The sequence below is a fragment of the Gouania willdenowi genome, chromosome 3, assembly GCF_900634775.1.
Source record: "Gouania willdenowi chromosome 3, fGouWil2.1, whole genome shotgun sequence".
In the NCBI taxonomy this organism is placed as follows: Eukaryota; Metazoa; Chordata; class Actinopteri; order Blenniiformes; family Gobiesocidae; genus Gouania; species Gouania willdenowi.
This window is the reverse complement of record NC_041046.1, coordinates 44,745,116-44,764,726: the sequence shown is the minus strand read 5'-3', so window position 1 is coordinate 44,764,726 and position 19,611 is coordinate 44,745,116. Positions and strand designations below refer to the sequence as shown.

Sequence of the window (19,611 nt, the reverse complement as noted above, 5' to 3'; positions counted from 1 at the left end):
AATGTGTGACTCATACAATAATGCAAAAATGATTAGTAACATGTCGACTAGAAATACTTGTGTCATTTAATGTTGTAAATTTATTCCGGCGGTCACTTTCTGCTTCATTTTTGCTGCAGTACCATACATGAACTGCTGGGTGCAGTGTCGCTTCACCATTTACATGGTGAAGAAGAATTGCGCAATAGAAGAACCAACCTAAAGTCTCAAAAGTTTGGGACCATTTCACTGAAAACTTATATTAGTACTTATACTAGTATTTTTTAAAGAACAACAACAAAAACGAATTGTATTTTTTCAAATGAATTTGGGAAAACTCCCCCCGTCCCCTGCAAACTCAGGGGCAGATTCACAAAAGGTTTAGTGGTATTAACACGTGTGCAAACGTCACTCCACACGCTAATAAGGAGTACAAAGGGCAGGTGGGCGTGTGAGCTGCGCTTACCAATACGCCCTCAATTCATTTAAGGTGTTTCCCTCTAATGAATATGCATAATAGGCAGATCTCCCAGGGGGAGCAAAAATATGGGAGGGGAAAATGCAAATAAGGTTGTGTAGAGAGAGCAAAGCAATTCATGAAATCTGCAACTGTCTGCGGTGATAGTTTTCGTACGGAAAAATAGTATAACTGAGAAGGAGGTGCAAACACACATGCAGAGATCAACGCTGCAGTAAATGTAGACAGATAGATAGATACTATATTCATCTCCAAGAGATGAATAAAGTTCCAGCAGCTTACAGGTATGGGAACACAGGGGCATGCAGGGAAAGTACAATGTAAAAATTTAAAAATTTGGACAGAAAACACAAAATTTACACAGACCATGAATGCTTTGATCATCTATATTTATTAATCGTTTTTTATATTCTTTTCACATGTTAAAATTCTTCACAGTAGAAAAACAAAATTTAAATGTACTTTGTATAAACAGTGCTGAAGTGGATTTTAACTGTATATTGCACTAAAACTGGCATAACCCATCTCTTATTTTGTAAGTGAATATACACACCTTTGACAAAACAGCATTTTTACCTCATATCACACAGAAATTAATGCTTCAATAATTATGTTTCTTTGCGTTATGTTGTGTCTTCAGTGTTTGTTCAGCTTAGTTGTGAATAAATGAAATTTCAAAAATCTCTATGCTTCAAAGTAAAATTGCAGTTTTTGTCAATGGAATCTGGTATTCTGAAGAAAACACAATATAATGTTTCCCTGGCTGGAAAAACTCATCTAACAGCAAATTAAAACTATATATAAGTACATTTTATTTATATAGTGCTTTTCACACATAAAATCACAAAGTGCTGTACAACCATACATTCTTAATATTGATTACCTATAAAACTGACTTTGATTTGAAAACTTTTGGTTATATTTTTAGCTTTTTTTTCAGAAGTTATCGTTCTTTGTGCAGCTTTAAAGCACTTTTTAAATGATGAAACATTTAACATAGCATTCTGTGGGTATTAAATTACATGAAACGAGTGCAGACAACATTTGCAATTTCAATTTCTGTAGAAATCATTCCAATAATGTCTTCATTTGTAACTTTTCAGTCAAGCACATGTCCTTTGTTCTCATTTGAGCGGGAGAGCTAGGGTTATTCCAACGTCCTAAGCCAGTGGTCTGGGTTGTGGAGGTGACAACATCTGCCGGGGGTCGGAGCCCAGAGTTTGAAAACTTAGCATGTAAACATTGACTGGCTGTTTCCTTTTGATCGTAATGTAGCAGAGAGGTGATAACAGGAGGACAACTGTTCTTGGATTCTCCTGTTCTTTTGTTCGGACAGGAAGAGGGGGAAGATCCCCCTGTGGGAACGTTTGCACTTCACAGTAGGCGACAGACTCCCCGACTCCACTGACTGGTGAAGTCAATGTTCTAAGTCAAAGATCAACTTGGGGGTTTAGTTCCCTACATATATATATATATATATATATATATATATATATATATATATATATATATATATATACAGTACATATATGTATAATTCTGTAGCATATGAAAGTTTAGTTTTGGATATTTATCCTAAAAGATTACATTTTTACATTTATTTATTTATTTAAAGTGAAATATGAATTAAATAAACAGAATAAAAAATTATTAACATTTGAATTTAATAATAATGATCAATAAGGCTGCAACAACAAATCGATACAAATCAACCATTAAATGCGTTAGTAACAAATATATTAACTTAACACTTTTAAGTAACTTATTACATCTACTCACATTTGTTTGATGAAGTATTTCTTTAAAGTATTAGTGCTAATATATAATATAATATAACATTATGACAAATGTTAATAATTTTATCTTACATGGAAACAAAAGCCTGTTTGTGTCACGTCAGACATTTGGTCTACATGTGACCCTCAAAAACACACAATAATGTACAAAATGACTCCAAAAACACATATGACAACATCCTTAGCAGAGAAGCCCAGACTTTACTCTCTCCAGCTCCTCAAGGGAAATAAAATTATTTTTTTTAAAAAAATAACACACATGCAAAAAATGACTTTCAAAACACACTAAATGTGAACAAAAACACACAAGCTGACAGAACAAAACACAAAATGACAAACAACAAAAACACACACAAACTCTTTGTTTTTTGTGTTAATTATCAGATTGGTCATTATTCTAAATATATATATATATATATATAAGGTACCTTAGATTGTAAACCATGGAAGCAAAATAACTTACCTGAATTTAGTTTTTCTAAAAGGCTTCTTCTGCTCATCTCATCTTCATCATTCTTTTTAATCAATTCCTCTTCATTGTTGTCATTCTAGGATTTATATTATTTATTCACAATAAATGAGGAAAAAACTAAAACTTCAATACCAATAAATGAAAATATGGAGCCATTTTAGGCTAAAATAATACACGATATGACGGAACAATAGAAATAGTCACATTATACAACAGTCTACAGTTGTTTTCCTAAATTTATGACAAAAAAACTAAACAAAAAGTGTGGATTTTATCTCCAAATTCAACATCATTTAATTCAAAAGTGAAATTTAGAAAGTATTATTAATATTAATAGTATTAATATTAAGTTAAACTTTCACATGTGAGTGAAATGAATATAATATATTTATAGTGTTGGTAAAGTACAACATCTTAGTTTTCAGCAACTATTTTTTCAAAAAGGGCAAATATTGACAGATTTACGATATTTAAAGCACTCGTCATCTTTAAGATGGAAATCCTTGTTTTAATCACAAATAAAATCGGTTCAAAGTGACCAAAAATGGTTAAAAAAGAAGGTGGTGAAATGAGATTTAAAAAAACTGAAATTGGTTAAAAGTTGCAAATTAGAGTGAACAAAAACAGACAGAAAAAAAGATAAAAACGGTTCAAAGTGTCAATATTGGAACAATTAGTCTAAACTGGCCACAAATGGTGAATGTGGTTAAATTGGCAAAAATAATCATGAAATATAGTGAAAAGAGAAAATATTGGGTCAATATACTGTATGTGACATTAGGTGTAAAAGTGGTGGAAAGAGTTTATAAGTGCTGAACATGTCTGTAGAGTGAAAAAATGTACAGAAAAGTGTGAGAAATGTATCAAAATACACTAAAAGGAGCAAAAATATGGCAAGAAAAAGTGATGAAAATAAGTTAAAATATGGTGAGTTTGGTGGAGTTGCAGAAAAAGGGTAAAAATAAGCAAAAATTGGCTCAAATTGTTCAAGAAATATTCTTAGTTTCTTGAAGGCATCTGACGACTCCTCCCCGTGCCTCACCACCCCAAATGGGGTCCTGACCCAAGGTTGAGAACCACTGATTTCAAAAACACTGGCAGCACATTAGGTGGTAAATCAGACATTGACTTTTAACATTCTGTTTATATTTTAACAAAAACGCAGGACGAAGCGTGTCTTTATCAGTTAAATAAGAAAAAAAAGTAAATTTTCAGATTTTAATTTATTGTTAAATCATGCTAAATAAAAACATCAGATTACGCCCAACTTGGAATAAAAATAAAGCAAATATTGTTCAGTTTCTTGTGGATAAAAAGCCTTTTTTTTCTCAGGTCGTCTTTTGTTTCTGTTTCTAAACGTGTTTTTCCAAAGACGAGCGACTCCAGTTTCACTGAAATGCATTTTTTTATATTAAAAGATAGCAAAGAGAGATTCACTATATCACACAACACAGCTTTGTTAGTACTGCCATGGAAATACACCGACAATCTTTGCATATTATTTACACATCAAATGACAACCAAAAAAAAAAAGAAAAAATCATAAATACCTTATCTTATTGTTAACTTTACAACAGCTATAGGTGAGCATTGAGTATTCCATAACAATAATAATAATAATAATAATAATAACATCAGAGTTAAATAACTGGCATTTTTCCCCATCATTTACAAATCCTGGGAACACAGTGGTTAAAATAGTCAAAGGTTTCTTTGTTTTTGTCCAGTGAGTAAAATCATCAATACAGTCCAGGAATCCCTTTGTACAAAAACACTTTACAACGTAATCAATCAATCAATGCAGGATCAATAAAGAAATCACATCTGTACAGTGGCAGCAGGAGGGGGGAGGGGCATGTTTCTCATGTAGCTGCCAACAAACACTCTTTAGTCGACTATTACTACTCGTAAGCCATATATGCTAATGAGGGGGCGGGGAAAAGCAAATGCAGGCTTGCCATTGGCTTTCCAAAATATTACAACCAATCAGGGTGCTGAATTTGATTCTAGTCACTCCTACTTCATTCTGATTCACTCTACTAGTACTACTAGTGAATATTTTGGCTTTACTAGTAGTAAAAATAGTGTACTCGTAGTATTAGTCAACAAAAATCTTGTTTTGCTATTAAAGTAAAATAATCTATTAGACTATTTTGTGTTTCTAGTCGTTCTTGTAAAGCTTATATTTATTTTTGTAACATATTTTAAAGGTCCCATATTATACAAATGTTACTTTTCAATGGTTTTATAACAGTAATATTTATCTGCATAGCCTCATTATGAGGCTCCAAAAGTAAAAATTCCTCCAATGCGTCGTTTGCTCCACATTTTGTGAAACGTGTGCTCAGACAGGAGAGTTGTAGTTTGCTCCGTTTATGATGTCATCAGAGGAATAACTAAGCACAAAAGACAACAGTGCTTAGCTACTGATGCTAACAAGATTTATTATCAGGAGACTTTTAACATAAGATGTGGGAACGCTCCTCTCTCACAGCAGGTCATGTAGTGGGCGTGGCCAGATACAGCACATTTGCATACAAGGAAGTAAACTCATAAACAGCCTGTGCTGAGAGGAACTGACAAAAGAGACTTTTGTGGCAAAACACTACACGTATTATTTTGTATGTTTTCAGGGACCTCCAGCATGAGAAATGGTATGAAAAGCAGAATAATATGAAACCTTTAAGTCTACGAGTAAAACTAAACTGTTGACCAACACAGTTTTTGTCTAGTAAACTAAAACTTTTCTACTACAACTACTAGATTTTAGATTTAGTAGTAGTACTAGTAATACTAGTAAACTAACAAACTGCTTTCTACTAGTAGAACATTTTTTGTGCTAGAACAACTAGTACACTCAAAATATTTCACTAGTAGTACTAGTACACTCTTTATAGTCTATTAGTAGTACTAGTACACTCTTTATAGTCTATTAGTAGTACTAGTACACTCTTTATAGTCTATTAGTAGTACTAGTACACTCTTTATAGTCTATTAGTTGTACTAGTATACTCTTTATAGTCTATTAGTAGTACTAGTACACTCTTTATAGTCTATTAGTAGTACTAGTACACTCTTTATAGTCTATTAGTTGTACTAGTACACTATAGTCTATTAGTAGTACTAGTACACTCTTTATAGTCTATTAGTTGTACTAGTATACTCTTTATAGTCTATTAGTAGTACTAGTACACTCTTTATAGTCTATTAGTAGTACTAGTATACTCTTTATAGTCTATTAGTAGTACTAGTACACTCTTTATAGTCTATTAGTAGTACTAGTACACTCTTTATAGTCTATTAGTAGTACTAGTACACTCTTTATAGTCTATTAGTTGTACTAGTATACTCTTTATAGTCTATTAGTAGTACTAGTACACTCTTTATAGTCTATTAGTAGTACTAGTATACTCTTTATAGTCTATTAGTAGTACTAGTACACTCTTTATAGTCTATTAGTAGTACTAGTACACTCTTTATAGTCTATTAGTAGTACTAGTACACTCTTTATAGTCTATTAGTAGTACTAGTACACTCTTTATAGTCTATTAGTAGTACTAGTATACTCTTTATAGTCTATTAGTAGTACTAGTACACTCTTTATAGTCTATTAGTAGTACTAGTACACTCTTTATAGTCTATTAGTAGTACTAGTACACTCTTTATAGTCTATTAGTAGTACTAGTACACCTAATGCAAATGAAGTACGAGGGATCAGAACTAAATCCAGCTCTGTGATTGGTTGTAATATTTTCGAAAGTCAATGAGAAAGCGGGTTGCCCCGCCCCCTCATTAGTATACAAGTCTAAACAGAACTAGTAGATCTTTACTGTGGTTGATATCAGATCAATGACTTAATAAGTCTTTCCAAACCCTGTTTCGTGACCTCGATGATTCACTTAGCAGCAGATTTATCAGATACTTCAAACGTCTAACCAAGTACTTCCTGTAGCATCAGAATAAAGTTACAGCACGTTACGCTCACTTCTAAGCTAAGAGCGTTGCTAGGTTACCGCTGCGTTTGTTGACAGACGATAGAGATCATTTTAATCCAAAGAAGAAGAAAGACGTCAGGTCGTCTCCTACAGAGCAGAGCGAAGAGTGTAGCGATAGATTAGCATCCCGAGTAGACATGGAGCTTTATTTTGAAAGAACACTGTGTACAGTAACATTCAGCCTTTTCCTTTGTGCTCTGATGTCGCTTAAAACTTTAAAAGCATCGATGTCGTGTAATATTTGTTAAAAAAACCACCTGAAAACATTCAACAAACGAGTCGTAGGAGAAAAGTGTAATATTGAGTTTGTGAGCAGATCAAAGGAACATGTTTCATTCATAAAAAAACCAAGAAAAAATAAATTGTTCGACCCAAAGCTTGTTCCTGATTGGTGGACGTTCAGACTTCTGTCGTTTCTGTTAGAAGAAGAGGAGCACATCTCTGAACGCTGACGTGGGAAAAGAAAAAAGAAGAAGAAGCCCCGCCCCCTTTGGCACAGTCATAAATACGAAGCGTAAACTGGGTTCCTGCTGCAGAAAAAAACCACGTCACACGTTAAAACACTCATCAGTCAAGAAAAGTCAGCAAAAGCCACGCTGCCAGTAGAAAAAAGTTCATAAATAGAGTTTATAGAGGGGGGGAGGGGCATCAGGGGGCGCAGCTGGGGTGCAACCAGGGGGTGTTGGGGATACAGGACAGCTTTAGTTCATCCTCCCACGTTATTCCAAAGTTTCAGAGCTTAGTTGTGACTGATCCAGTTTGTTTGTACCATTATTTTGAAGGTGCAGGTCTCTGTGTGTGTGTTTCTGTGTGTGTGTGCGTCCTCACACTTCGCTCTCAGTGGAGGCTTTGCGTGCGGAGGCCCAGCCGGTGTCGGGCAGGCTGTGGTTGTGGTGGGCGTGGCACTGGGGGGTGAAGGCTGAGGGGGCGATGGTGGTGATGGAGGAGCACTCTGACGCCTCCTCCTGCAGCAGCTGCTCTGTCTCGCCGTCGTCCAGCGACGCGCTGCTGGTCTGCAGCGACACGGTGTCAGTGCGGATGCAGGCGTGCAGCCCCACGCCACGGGACGGTTTGATCTGCTTCAGGTCGTCCCAGTAAAGCTCGTCACTGGACAGGAGGCACACGCCCTCCACGATGCGGATCTTCTCCTTAGTGTAGCCTCCGTCCACCACGCCCTGGACAGGGACACACACATCATTAAAGGGATGGCAGACACACGCACACACGAGGAAAACCAGCACCACACACACCCTGCTCCAGCACTGCACACTAACCCACAGTTAATCCCACAACCAGGACACATGCACACACACACACACACACACACACTGATGTCCTTTTCCCACATCAGGAGAGAAACCTCACAGCTGTCTTTAACAAGGCTGCTGCTATAACAGCATCACTAGACGTTTCCAAAATAAAAGCGATATTTCTAAAGTTTCGACAAATACAGTAACTGTGCTTTGAACGTGTTTCCATTGAAAGTTGTTTTGGGGGAGGAGCCTGGTAACTCTGGTGAAATCTCATCCCGTGAGACGGACGCTCCAAACCTCCTTAGAACATTCAAAGGTTGTTTCACATCTAATGTAACATTAATCATTATTAAGTCTAATGCTAATAAATATCTGAGTCTCCTCTTCTGTCCACACGTACTGTGTAATGTTTACTCAGAGAGAAGTGGTCATGTGACCAGGTACATCATGTCCTGTGATGAGTAATTGTGTAAAATGTGTTTCCATTGAGCTTTAACAATTTTAATACATTTAATATGGAAACATCTGAAAAACCTTTGCATGAAAGCTTAAAAAATATTCAAAATTCCAAATATTTTTAATTAAAAAAAACTCAACTTCAACATAAAAACCTTTTCAATTACAGAAAAAAGTGTTTGAATGCGAAGAAATATTTGACACCCCAAAAAAATGCATTTGAACACTTTTTTCTTTGTATGAAAAAGTATTTGTATTTTATTATTCAAGTCAACTTTTATTATGTAATGTCTTTTTTGTGATATTTTTAGGAATAAATAATAAAGACACAAACGCCCAAAAAACTTCAATCAAAAAACACTTTCAATAAAAATAAAACATGGCAAATGTGTAAGTTTTTAGTTTGTTTTTTTAAATCAAGTTGTATTTCATCCCTCTGACCACCAGAGGCGCTGCTTTTCTTAAACACTGGATGATCGTCCTTGTTCATGTGCAGGTCGAGAAATGAATAACAAAGTCCCATGTGACCACTCCGGTGTACCTCACAAAGTCCACATCAGTACCTCACACCTGAGGTTCAGTCTGTCTTCACCTTCTCACATGCAGGTTGGATGTGAGGTTGGATGTGAGGTTGGATGAGCAAACCTTGTTTATAAAACAGATTGGTTTCACTCCGTGCTGGTCTTTGCCTCCGAAGGCCTGCACAAAATATTTTACCGTTTCGTCTTCACTGTAGCTTCAGTAGATTTATTACTATTATTATTTGATTTGGTTTTGCACATATTAATCTTTAACTACTGTTTATATATTTTTTCTAGTTGATTGTTAATATTTAATGTTTACATGATTAGAGAGCACAGTTCACCAAGTCAAATTCCTCGTGTGTATAACATATATTACATGATCAATGAAGCTGATTCTGACGCTTCAGCGTGTGTTTTCAGCCACACTCAGCGATTGCTCCATGTGACAAAGGACTGAAAAATCTGGAACTGAACCAAGATTCCCACAGAAAACGCTGCAACACGTGATTTAAAGTATTCAGAGAAGAAGAAGAGACTGTTAAAGGACATGGAAACAGTTCTGTTAGTGTCAAACTCATGCTGTAACTGAGTATTTTTTGGTTTCATGCAGTGAAAGAGTCAAAGCAGAGCTTCCTCCGTGCTGGACTACCTCTCCTCAGGGCGGTGGTCAAAAGATAAAGGGAGAGAGGGAGTTGTAGGGATGAGAGTGCTGTGGTGAACGAGAGAGAGAGAGAGAGAGATCCTTCATTCTGCACAATCTGAACGAGACAAACACTGAAGCCGTTTGTCTCCATGGTTACGCAGTGTACACCAGTCATCAGCTGTCCTACGCATCATGGATTCACAATAAATCCTCTCAAACCTCACCTCTTTCTTATATCGTAGCTGGTTATAAATCGGAGGTTTCTGCGACGCCTCTATCTTCACTTCCTGTGTGGACGTCCGGTACGAAGGGTTACTGTAGGTTAGGTTACTCACACCAGGGTCGGCAAACTTTGACTTTTTATGTCTGAATTTGAAAAAACAAAAGAAATAAAACAGGTGTAAAAAGTTTGAAAAATGTAACTTTCAAACAGAGAAAGTTTGACTGACCTGTAGATGATAAACGCAGCGATGAGAATGAGAATGGCTAAGATGGTGAGAAGTCCTCCAATCACGTAGCTGATGTGAAGCCCCTCCCCTGCAGCAGGAACATAGAAATAAAACTGCACTAAGTTCAGTTTAATCACAGGAAAACGTCTCACATTAACGTAGGGCACAAAAAGGCTGAAACTATGGTCAGCAACCTGCGGCTCTGGAGCCTCATGTGGCTCTTTGAGTCTTTTTGCAATGGCCCCTTATAGCTTAAAAAAAATATTGAAATAATGAATTGTTATTTCTTACAGAGGGTATTAATGATTAATTACATTAACTTCAAATCAATTATGATAAACCAATTTGTTAACCTATAAATAAATCACGTTGTACAATGACTCAGCACATTCCTACAACATCTACAGACCATCAACTTTCCTCCACCTGTGACTAACCTTAAGTTTTAAATCCCTGGTAAGAAACTAAACCAACAAAAACACTATTTCTGGAAGAAAATACAGATTTTAATTGTGTGGGAACAGATTCATTTAACCACCAATGTACAGGTTAAATATGTATGTTTTATGTGTGGCAAGAAATGAGTAATTAGCATGTGTTGATCACATGATCATATGTTATCATATTCATGTTACTTTTTGTAGCCCTACAAATACATCAACTTGTAGAATTATTCAATATTATTTTAACTGTTTAGAATAGAATCGTATACACTGTATGGTCTTCATTGAGAAGGTATTTTTCACCTCCTTTGACAGTAAAGGTTGAAGACCTTTGAACTAGGTTAATAATAATTATCCATTGGCAGAAATCAGAATCAGAATTTAAAGAATTTTATTCACCAAGTACAGTTTAAAAACAGGAATGTTGAGGGTTTGGGGTGAAGAAAAGGATTGCAGCTAGCCGCTGGGGGGCGCGCGCCTCACTCGCCCCTGCTGCAGCCGCTACAGGGCAGGGAGGGGGGACGGAGGGCACAAGAAGGTGTTAAAACATGACCCATGGTGGCTGTGGGGGAAGAGGAGGAAGAGGAGGGGACGCAGCGTCAATTCTGCACAAACATCCTGGAGAATAGATGAACCAGCTGTGAACGTCTGGCTTGTGAGGGGAACCAATGATGATAAGCCATTTGTTTTCTATCAGGCTAAACACAATTCTGTTTGCCTTGAGTCCTTCAGTAGTAAATCCAATATGGTGGCCTTAACTCAAAAGCTGAGCATTTAACTTCTCTAAGTTGGATTCCAACCTGCGTAGATGTTCCAACGTAGCCTCCTGCTTACTTTTCAGTTTGTTCATCACATGAGTCTGAGTATTATCAGAAATGACTGGCAGCCTTCCCAAAACAGCTGCTAATGTAATCTGAACTTGATAGATTAGAAAACTCCAATCAGCAGAATACCTGTTATTATAATTCCAATCATGTAAACGTTCTCCACGTTCTCAACGAAAAGGATGGACAGACACACGACTCCCATCATGTATCCAGCCCCAAACGTTCTGTCAGGACAGGGGGGGTTCAAGTCTGCCCTTTCTTTGTATTGAAAACATTTGGTCAAATGAGAGACCAGCTGATCAATTCCATCATTTAGTTTTTTGGATAGAGATGTAGAGAGAGGCTGTTATTAGATTCTGACAAAAGACAGTACAAGACAAAACAAGCAGGGGCAGATAAAGGAGGGAGCAGAGAAAAAAAAAGAAGAGAAAAGGTGGGAGGAGCATGCACCAAAGCTTCCTATTGGCTCCCCAGTCCAAAATGAAACATGGCAACCAATGAAAACTCAGAATTCCCACCTGCTTCATTTGCTTCACTAGTGAAGATGTTTCTAATTATTTATTTATCTTTTAACGGTTTATTTTACTACTACTGTATCTATATTTACAGTACATTAATTAATAGTAAAAGTTGTCAAGTTAAATGCATGTTGTTATATGATCATTTTGTACCAATGATACATTAGGGAGTGGGTGAGTTGTGGCCTGGGGGACAATGTGTAGACAACAGCCTGGATTTACTTTAAGAATGTATAAAAATGTGCAACAACATGCAAATATTACATTATAGACACAATGAATGATGTTTTCTAAGTGTTGTGGGCCACATTGGATGTTTGAAAAGGGCCACATTTGTCCCCCAGGCCTTGAGTTTGACACAAGAGGAAGCGGGTTAATTAAGACTTTGTAATTCCAACTCTTTCTAACCTGGATTGTTCATTATTAATCCAGCAGCTCTACTTTGAAGCTAATGCTATTCTACTGCCTTTGTAGACGTCAGAGGTTACATCACTTCCTGTGTGTGTACGTGTGTGTGCGCGCGCTCACCGTGAGGAGCCGTCACTACGGTGTTGAGGCAGCCGTCAGCACTCTGGTCTTTGTCTGTGCAGCTGTAGGAGGAGAGGAACCATCAGTGTGTGTGTGTGTGTGCGTGAGTCAGTCTGACAGCTGTGGAAACATGTGTAGGACGTACTTGACCAATGAGGAGCCTCCTCTCTGAGGGTCGTCAGTGGGAGCGCTGGGAGGAGAAGGTGTGCTGATGGTTCTCCTGCTGGGTGACGTTGGGACATAACCTGAGACTGATGAACACGTGAGAGTGAACACGTGGATCTGTGACAGCGTAAGGGGGAGGGGCGTGTGACGGAGAGGGCGGGGCTTACTGGTGGAGCAGGGGCGGCCGTCCTCTTCGTCAGGGCAGGAACAAACAAAGCTGTTGGTCTTAGCGAAGCAGAGGTGGGTACATCCTCCATTATTCACTCCACACAGGTTGGTTCCTGACGGAGAACACAGAACCTTCAGCTACACTCAGAGAACACAGAACACACCGTCTGTCTGTGTTTAGATTTGGATAAAAATCAAACATTTAAAATGTTTTTACAGCTCGCTCAGAATAATTCTGTTTGTTAATTCCACAACAGAAACCAGGTGATTTCTGCAATTAGGTGGAAAAATATCAGTGTCATTTATCAGTCAAATGAGTTGGAAAATATTGGCCAAAAATCCAATGCATTACATGTTTTTGTTGTCGTTTAATATTTTTGAAGTCATTTTGAGTATTTTTGTTGTCAATAGTATATTTTTCAGTTTATTTGTAGTCATCTAATGTGTCATTTTGTGTACTTTTGCTGTTTTGTGTGATTTTTCCATCATTGTGTGTGTTTGAAAGATCTGTGGTTTTTTGCTGGGTTTTTTATGTGTATTCTGTCATTTTGTGTGTTTTAGTGTTGTTTAGTGTGTTTTTATTCATTTTTGTTGTTAAGTATATTTTTCAGTTATTTATTTGTAGTCATTTTGTGTGTGTGTGTGTGTGTGTGTGTGTGTGATGGCCCTCAGGCCCCTCCTGCACAGTCCATCCAGGCTCCGCCTCCCAGCATGTTCACAGTAAAGCTGCTCACCTGTCTGTCTGTGAGGTGACACCACTATAATATCCATCAGCCCTTCCACATTGGCCAGAACCGTTTCTTTGCTGCGGCCGCTGTGTTTGTCCACGCGCTGGATGGACTTAGTCTGCCAGTCCGTCCAGTAGATCCAGCGGTCTTGCTGCGAGAGTCGGGAGAAAGGAGTTAGAGGGGAGGACACCGGCTTCAACTGGGGAAAGGAGGGAGAAGAAGAAGAAGAAACACAGACAAGGAGGAGGGGGCGAGAGGAAGAGAGGGGGAGGGGGAGGAGGAAGAAAAATGAGGGTCAGAGTGGAAGGGAAGAAGAAGAAATGGTTACGTTCCAATGGTTCAGCGTGAGCTGGAGGACGCAGGGACCACATGGTGAAGGAAAGCAGGTGAGAGGAGGAGGAGGAGGAAGGAAGGGGGCGGGGCTACCTGTGTGAGGGCGAACGGGTGCGACACGGGGCTGACCAGGATCTGACGCAGCTTCCCGTTCAGGTCGGAGCTCTCGATGCGGTCCAGGTGGGCGTCCACCCAGAAGATCCTGCACAGGAACCACAGGTTAGGAACCAGTGGTCCCACTCAGACCAGTACCACTCCTCCACATCCACATTCTAACCTGCGTGTGTCGTAGTCCAGTGTGAGTCCGTTGGGCCAGCCCAGGTCAGTGTTAATCAGAACCTTTCTATCTGATCCGTCCAGATGAGAACGCTCGATCTTTGCAATGTGACCCCAGTCGGTCCAGAACAGGAACCTGTAGGGAGGAGGGAAGTCCATTTTTCAAAATAAAAGCCAGTGATATAATGACTGCTGTCGAGAGTTTTTTCACTCACGTCTGGAAGTGAAAAAGTTTTATAATTGATTAATTTGAAATACTTTGTATTTTTATTGGTCCTTTCCAGACTTCTACAAGAAGGTCCGACACTCCTCTGATGGCATGAAGTTCAAAAACCCAAATGACTCCAAAAACACACAAAATAATAGCAAAAATACATTAGTTGAAAACAAAAATGCAAAAAACAGCAACAAAAATACACAAATGACTAAAACAATACATGAAACAACAAGACAAACACATTAAATGACACCAAAAACACACAATTTACTCCCAAAATACACTAAAGAACAGCAAAAAACCACAAAATTACTCAAAAAATTCAAATGACACCAAAAACACATTAAATGAACAAAAATACACAAAATGGCTCCAAATACACAGAAACGAGTCCAACAATACAAGAAACAAGAACAAAAACACACAAATGACTCCCAATTTCCCAAAATAAACAAAACAACAGCAAAAAGACACAAAATAACTCAAAAACCCAAATAACTAAAAAAATACACAAAACGACAACAAAAACACATTAAATGACAACAAAAATATTAAAAACAACAACAAAAATGCACAATATGGCTCCAAAAACACACAAAACGAGAGCAAAAATACTCCAAATGACAAAGACACACAAACCCCATCGTTCGTTCCTGTATTAATGCAGTGATGTCATTATTCTAGTCTGTGGTCATGTGACCAGTGATGTGGGTGGTGCTTATGGTGCGTCCTAAACTCAGTGGAGTATCTTTTACTCTTCCTTCATGGTGAGTGACTGTGGGACTTCGTACCCTTTACTGGGAAACACTGCGATGGCTCTGGGTTCATCCAAACTGTTGTTGACCAGAACCTTCCGACTGGTTCCGTCCAGTCGTGCCACCTCGATGGTGTTCCTCCCAGTGTCGGTCCAGTACATGTTCCTGGCCACCCAGTCCACGGCCAACCCGTCAGTGGTCTTCAGACCCTGGTTGATCACCGTCTCCATGTTGCTACCGTCCAGGTTCACTCTCCTGAAGCACGGAGACAATCACAGATGTTTCTTCACTACATGTCATTACATGTCATGTCAACTAATGACACACACACAGCATTTTTTACCAATATTCACACTGTAAATGTTTAGTTTGATCTGATCAATACTTTTTGAGATGTGGACAATGTAATGAGGGGGGTGTGTCCTTATTTTTCTTTCATTTTTATCTTCCAACATCTCAGGAACTCCATCACATAGGAAAGTTAAATGTGTTACAGTAATACAGTATGTTTTGTTTTTGTAGTCATTTTGTTTGTTTTGTGTGTTTCTAGTGTCATTTTTGTTTTATTTTGAGGACATTAAGTGTATTTTTTCTCATTTTTGTGCCTTTCTCATTGTTGTCTTGTGTATTTTGGTTGTATTTGTGGTGTAATTTTAGTGTACATATGTTGTAAATTTGTGTTTTTTTTCTTCTTATAATTTAGTAATTTCTTGTCATTTTGGATGTTTTTTGAAGTAATGTGTATTTGTAAATTTAGGTTGTGTTTTCTATATATTTTGCAGTTATGAGTGTTTTTTGAAGTAATTTTTTACACATTTTGGGGGTTTTTATAGGTTTCTCAGTCATTTTGTTTGTTGTGTTTATAACTGTGTGGATCGTGGAACGAGTAAATGTTTAGTTTGATCTGATGAATGTTTCTTCAGATATGAACAATTTAGTGGAGGAGGGGGTGTGTCCTTATTTATCTTCCATGTTCACCTTCCAATATATCTGTAACTCCATCACATATAAAGGTAAATATGGTATAGTAATAAGCTCCACCTACTCTCTCAGACTATATAAATAGATCTGCTATACATCCTATCTGGTGGACATGTCAGCTCCTCTAAATAGTCACTAAGTCAGTGTGTGTTTGGGTCTGGAACATGTTTGGGTCTTCAGTAAACTACTTAGCATATGTCTCAGCTCCCTGTAATGTGATCAGATTAGAGCTATGAACATAGACTGTTCACATCACTAATGATTAGTCACAGATATGCATTGGTTCTAGGCTCACACGCTCTGGAATATAAAAAAATATATTTTTTTTACTATTTTCATTGGACCATATCTACATGTGGAAATGAAAGAAAAAATCTGATCTGTTTTGTTTTGTAGTATAATTATTACTATTATTATTGAAAATCCTTTAAATGAGACCATTGTAGCTTTCCTCTGTGTCTTATCATTTATAATTTTAGTTTTTCACTAGTAACATAAAAATATAATAACCATTGGAAAAAACATAGCAAAATTCCACATCAGAAACCAGTTCAATTAGTTTTCAGAGCAGATACAGAACAGTTTGATCTCAACAGGGCCACAGATTTTATAAACCAGGTAAACAAGTCATTTCAACATTTATGCCCTAGTTTGACCTTCTATGTATAGTTAAAATACAAAATATGTAAGAAACTGACAATTTCCAAACAATAAGTGACAGATATCAGTCCCAACAGGATCTTCATTTTACATTTCCTAGATTTTGTGACCAAATTTTATTTATTTAAGGGAAATATTATGTAACAATTCAAGAAAAATTTAAGAATTTTGTGTTTTTTCAACTGTTTAACATTAAAAATGACTGCAATCATGTGATATAAGCACCTGCAAATATTGTTGAGTTTCATTTACACATTTTCTCTGTCATTTTGACTTTCTCCTGTGGGCTGAATTGGATGATCCAAAGGGCCAGATCTGGCCCCCGGGCCATGAGTTTGACACATGTGCCTTAGCTTGATCACGCCCTGAAAATATGATGAAATGATATGGAATGACTCCACTACGAGGATTACAACTGGCGTTCTGACCTGATGACGTCCAGCGTGACGTCCGTGTAGTACAACTTCCCGTCCACGCTGTCGTAGTCCAGCGAGATGACGTTGTGCAGCTCGGGCACGGCCACGTGCACGTCCGTGTGGTCGCTGGTGTCCAGAGAGATCCGCCGCACGCTGACGCGGTTGGAGAAGAGCAGGTACGTCTCTGGGGAGTCGTCGCAGGAGCGTCCGTCGCCCTTCAGCAGGATGCCCGTAGGACAGGCACAGGAAGTGCCGTTAGGGCGGGGCAGGCACAGGTGAGTGCAACCCCCATTTCTCCTCGCGCACCTATTGAACCCTGGAGGAAGATCAAAGTGGAAATAAAAAATTATATGATTTGATGTAGACAAGGCGCCCCCAGAGAAAATACACAAAACGACTCCAAAAGCACACAACTATTACAGCAAAAGAAACAAAACAACAGCAAAAACACACAGAATGACTAAAATAACTGAAAAAACACCCAAAATGTGAACAAAAATACACAAAATTAATTAAAACAAGCATCCATAATAAACACACAATCCCTTTGATCTTCCCTGAGTTAAAGCTCTGATTGGTCTTTATTCTAAATGTTGACATAATTGTTAATCATGTGACCCATCACATGTTCGCGGCCCATCCCTCCCTGCTCTATTCTATCACTTCCTGCTTTAATCCAGAGGTTCTCAACTGGTCTCACCCTGGGACCCACATTTTTCCACAGTTGAAAACACAAATATATAATCTTTTTAAAAACATAAATCTATATATTTTCCTGTGCAACATGCATTTCACAACATGCCTGTCAAAAGAAAAGTTTCTTTAAAAATAAAAGGCATATTAAGTATTTATTTATTATTTAATAGCTTTCTGCGACCCACCCAGTACAGGTCAACGACCCAGTTTTGGGTTCCGACCCACCAGTTGAGAATCCCTGCTCTAATCCATCACTTCCTGCTCTTCTAATCTATCACTTCCTTCTCTTCTAATCTATCACTTCCTGTTCTAATGCTCACCTGCAGGCCTCTCTCTGTCCACAGCCTGGATGTCCATGAGTCCAGGGAGGTTGGATCGCACCGTGATGATGTTGGATCCCGTGTTCTTATCGGCTCGTTGGATGCTGCGGCTCTGCCAGTCGGTCCAGTAGATGTGGGGTCCCATTAGGGTCAGACCATACGGGTGCTGGACCGGGGTCACCAGGGTGTGGCGGTTCTGTCCGTTCAGGTCGGCCGCTTCGATTCTCTGAGGAGAACAACGTGGTGATGAAGATGAACGGTATCGTCCCAGCCCTAGTGTGATGATGATGGTTTACAGACCTCAGTGTGGGCGTCGGCCCACAGCAGCTGAGACCCGGCCGTGTCGATGGCCAGACCGTTGGGCCAGCCCAGATTATTACTGATGAGAACCACACGACCAGATCCATCCATGGCTGAACGTTCCAGCTTAGCGTTCTCCCCCCAGTCCGTCCAGTACATGTATCTGATTATTAGATTATTATTATTATTACTGTTAATAACAATGAATTTAGTTATTTAACATGTTTTAAAAATACAAAATTAGCTAAAAAAAAAAAAAAAATGTATGAAATAATTAATGAATAAGGTAGAAAGAGAAATCAGTTCAGTTAAAGAAATTATCTGCATCAACCAGTGTTAAAAGATCTAATTAACTGTATAAAAAAAACTAAATACATAAAATAAGAAGTTTAAAGGCAGACAGATTTAAGAAATTGTATAATCAGTGTCAAATATATTAAATTTCATAAATAAAAATCTTCTTTTTTATGGGTTTTTCACACAAATAAATAATAAACAATTAAAATAATTAAAAACACAGGAAATCGTGTTTTTCCAACATGTGAATGAATCTGACACTGAATGAAATTAAAATAATTAACGCAGTTTATAACTATTTATATTATTTATTATAATATGTATAATATATTTATTATATTGTATATACAATATATGTTATGTATTTATTATAAACAAAATCCACAATATTTTGGGTTTTTGGTATAAATTCCCACATTATTCTAAAAAGTGTTTTTTGTGATGGTGGTATTTATTGCTCACCCCATCTCATTGTAGAGTGCGATGGCTCGAGGGCTGTCCAGGTTCTGCCAGACTAGAACTTTCCTCATGGACCCGTCCAGGTTGGCCACCTCGATGCGGTTGGTCCCTGTGTCGGTCCAGTATATCTTCCTGCCTACGGCGTCCACGGCTAGACCATCTGTGGTCATCAGTCCTGCAGGGGGGAGAAGGAGGGGGTGATGAGGAAGGATTGAGGAGTATGATGATGATGATGATGAAGGTCACACCTGTGGAGACGATGTCTTGGTTTTCTGTTCCGTTGATGTTTGCTCTGCTGATCTTCTTCAACGTGCTGTCAGACCAGTAAACCTTTCCTACGGGGGGAACCACATTAAAACTTCATACGACATTAAAACACTAAACTGTTTGTCACTGAAGATGTGAATGTTGGAATTCAGGAAGTTGGAAACAATATGAATCGTAAAACTAGACCAGACCTGTGTTCACAAGGCTAAGAC

General features: G+C 38.1%; 1 protein-coding gene across 3 annotated transcripts in view; it reads right to left on the bottom strand.

Moving 5' to 3' along the window:
- Nucleotides 1-6,397: 6,397 nt before the first annotated feature.
- The window catches only part of lrp4 (low density lipoprotein receptor-related protein 4), a 133,827-nt gene continuing 120,613 nt past the window's right edge, over nt 6,398-19,611 (bottom strand). The window contains exons 24-39 of one of the 3 annotated variants that reach the window (XM_028434595.1): nt 19,381-19,467; nt 19,136-19,307; nt 18,377-18,539; nt 18,077-18,302; nt 17,073-17,376; nt 15,040-15,258; nt 14,033-14,167; nt 13,849-13,957; nt 13,429-13,621; nt 12,694-12,807; nt 12,507-12,612; nt 12,362-12,423; nt 10,046-10,133; nt 9,821-9,962; nt 9,603-9,662; nt 7,762-7,895 (exon numbers count right to left, since the gene is read on the bottom strand). In XM_028434595.1, the coding sequence (XP_028290396.1) occupies nt 9,621-9,662; nt 9,821-9,962; nt 10,046-10,133; nt 12,362-12,423; nt 12,507-12,612; nt 12,694-12,807; nt 13,429-13,621; nt 13,849-13,957; nt 14,033-14,167; nt 15,040-15,258; nt 17,073-17,376; nt 18,077-18,302; nt 18,377-18,539; nt 19,136-19,307; nt 19,381-19,467 (2,162 nt within the window). In that variant the 3' untranslated portion in view covers nt 7,762-7,895; nt 9,603-9,620. Of the gene's footprint in view, nt 7,896-9,602; nt 9,663-9,820; nt 9,963-10,045; nt 10,134-12,361; nt 12,424-12,506; nt 12,613-12,693; nt 12,808-13,428; nt 13,622-13,848; nt 13,958-14,032; nt 14,168-15,039; nt 15,259-17,072; nt 17,377-18,076; nt 18,303-18,376; nt 18,540-19,135; nt 19,308-19,380; nt 19,468-19,611 lie in introns of all 3 variants that reach the window. The other 2 variants (XM_028434577.1, XM_028434586.1) reach the window with 2 other exon arrangements.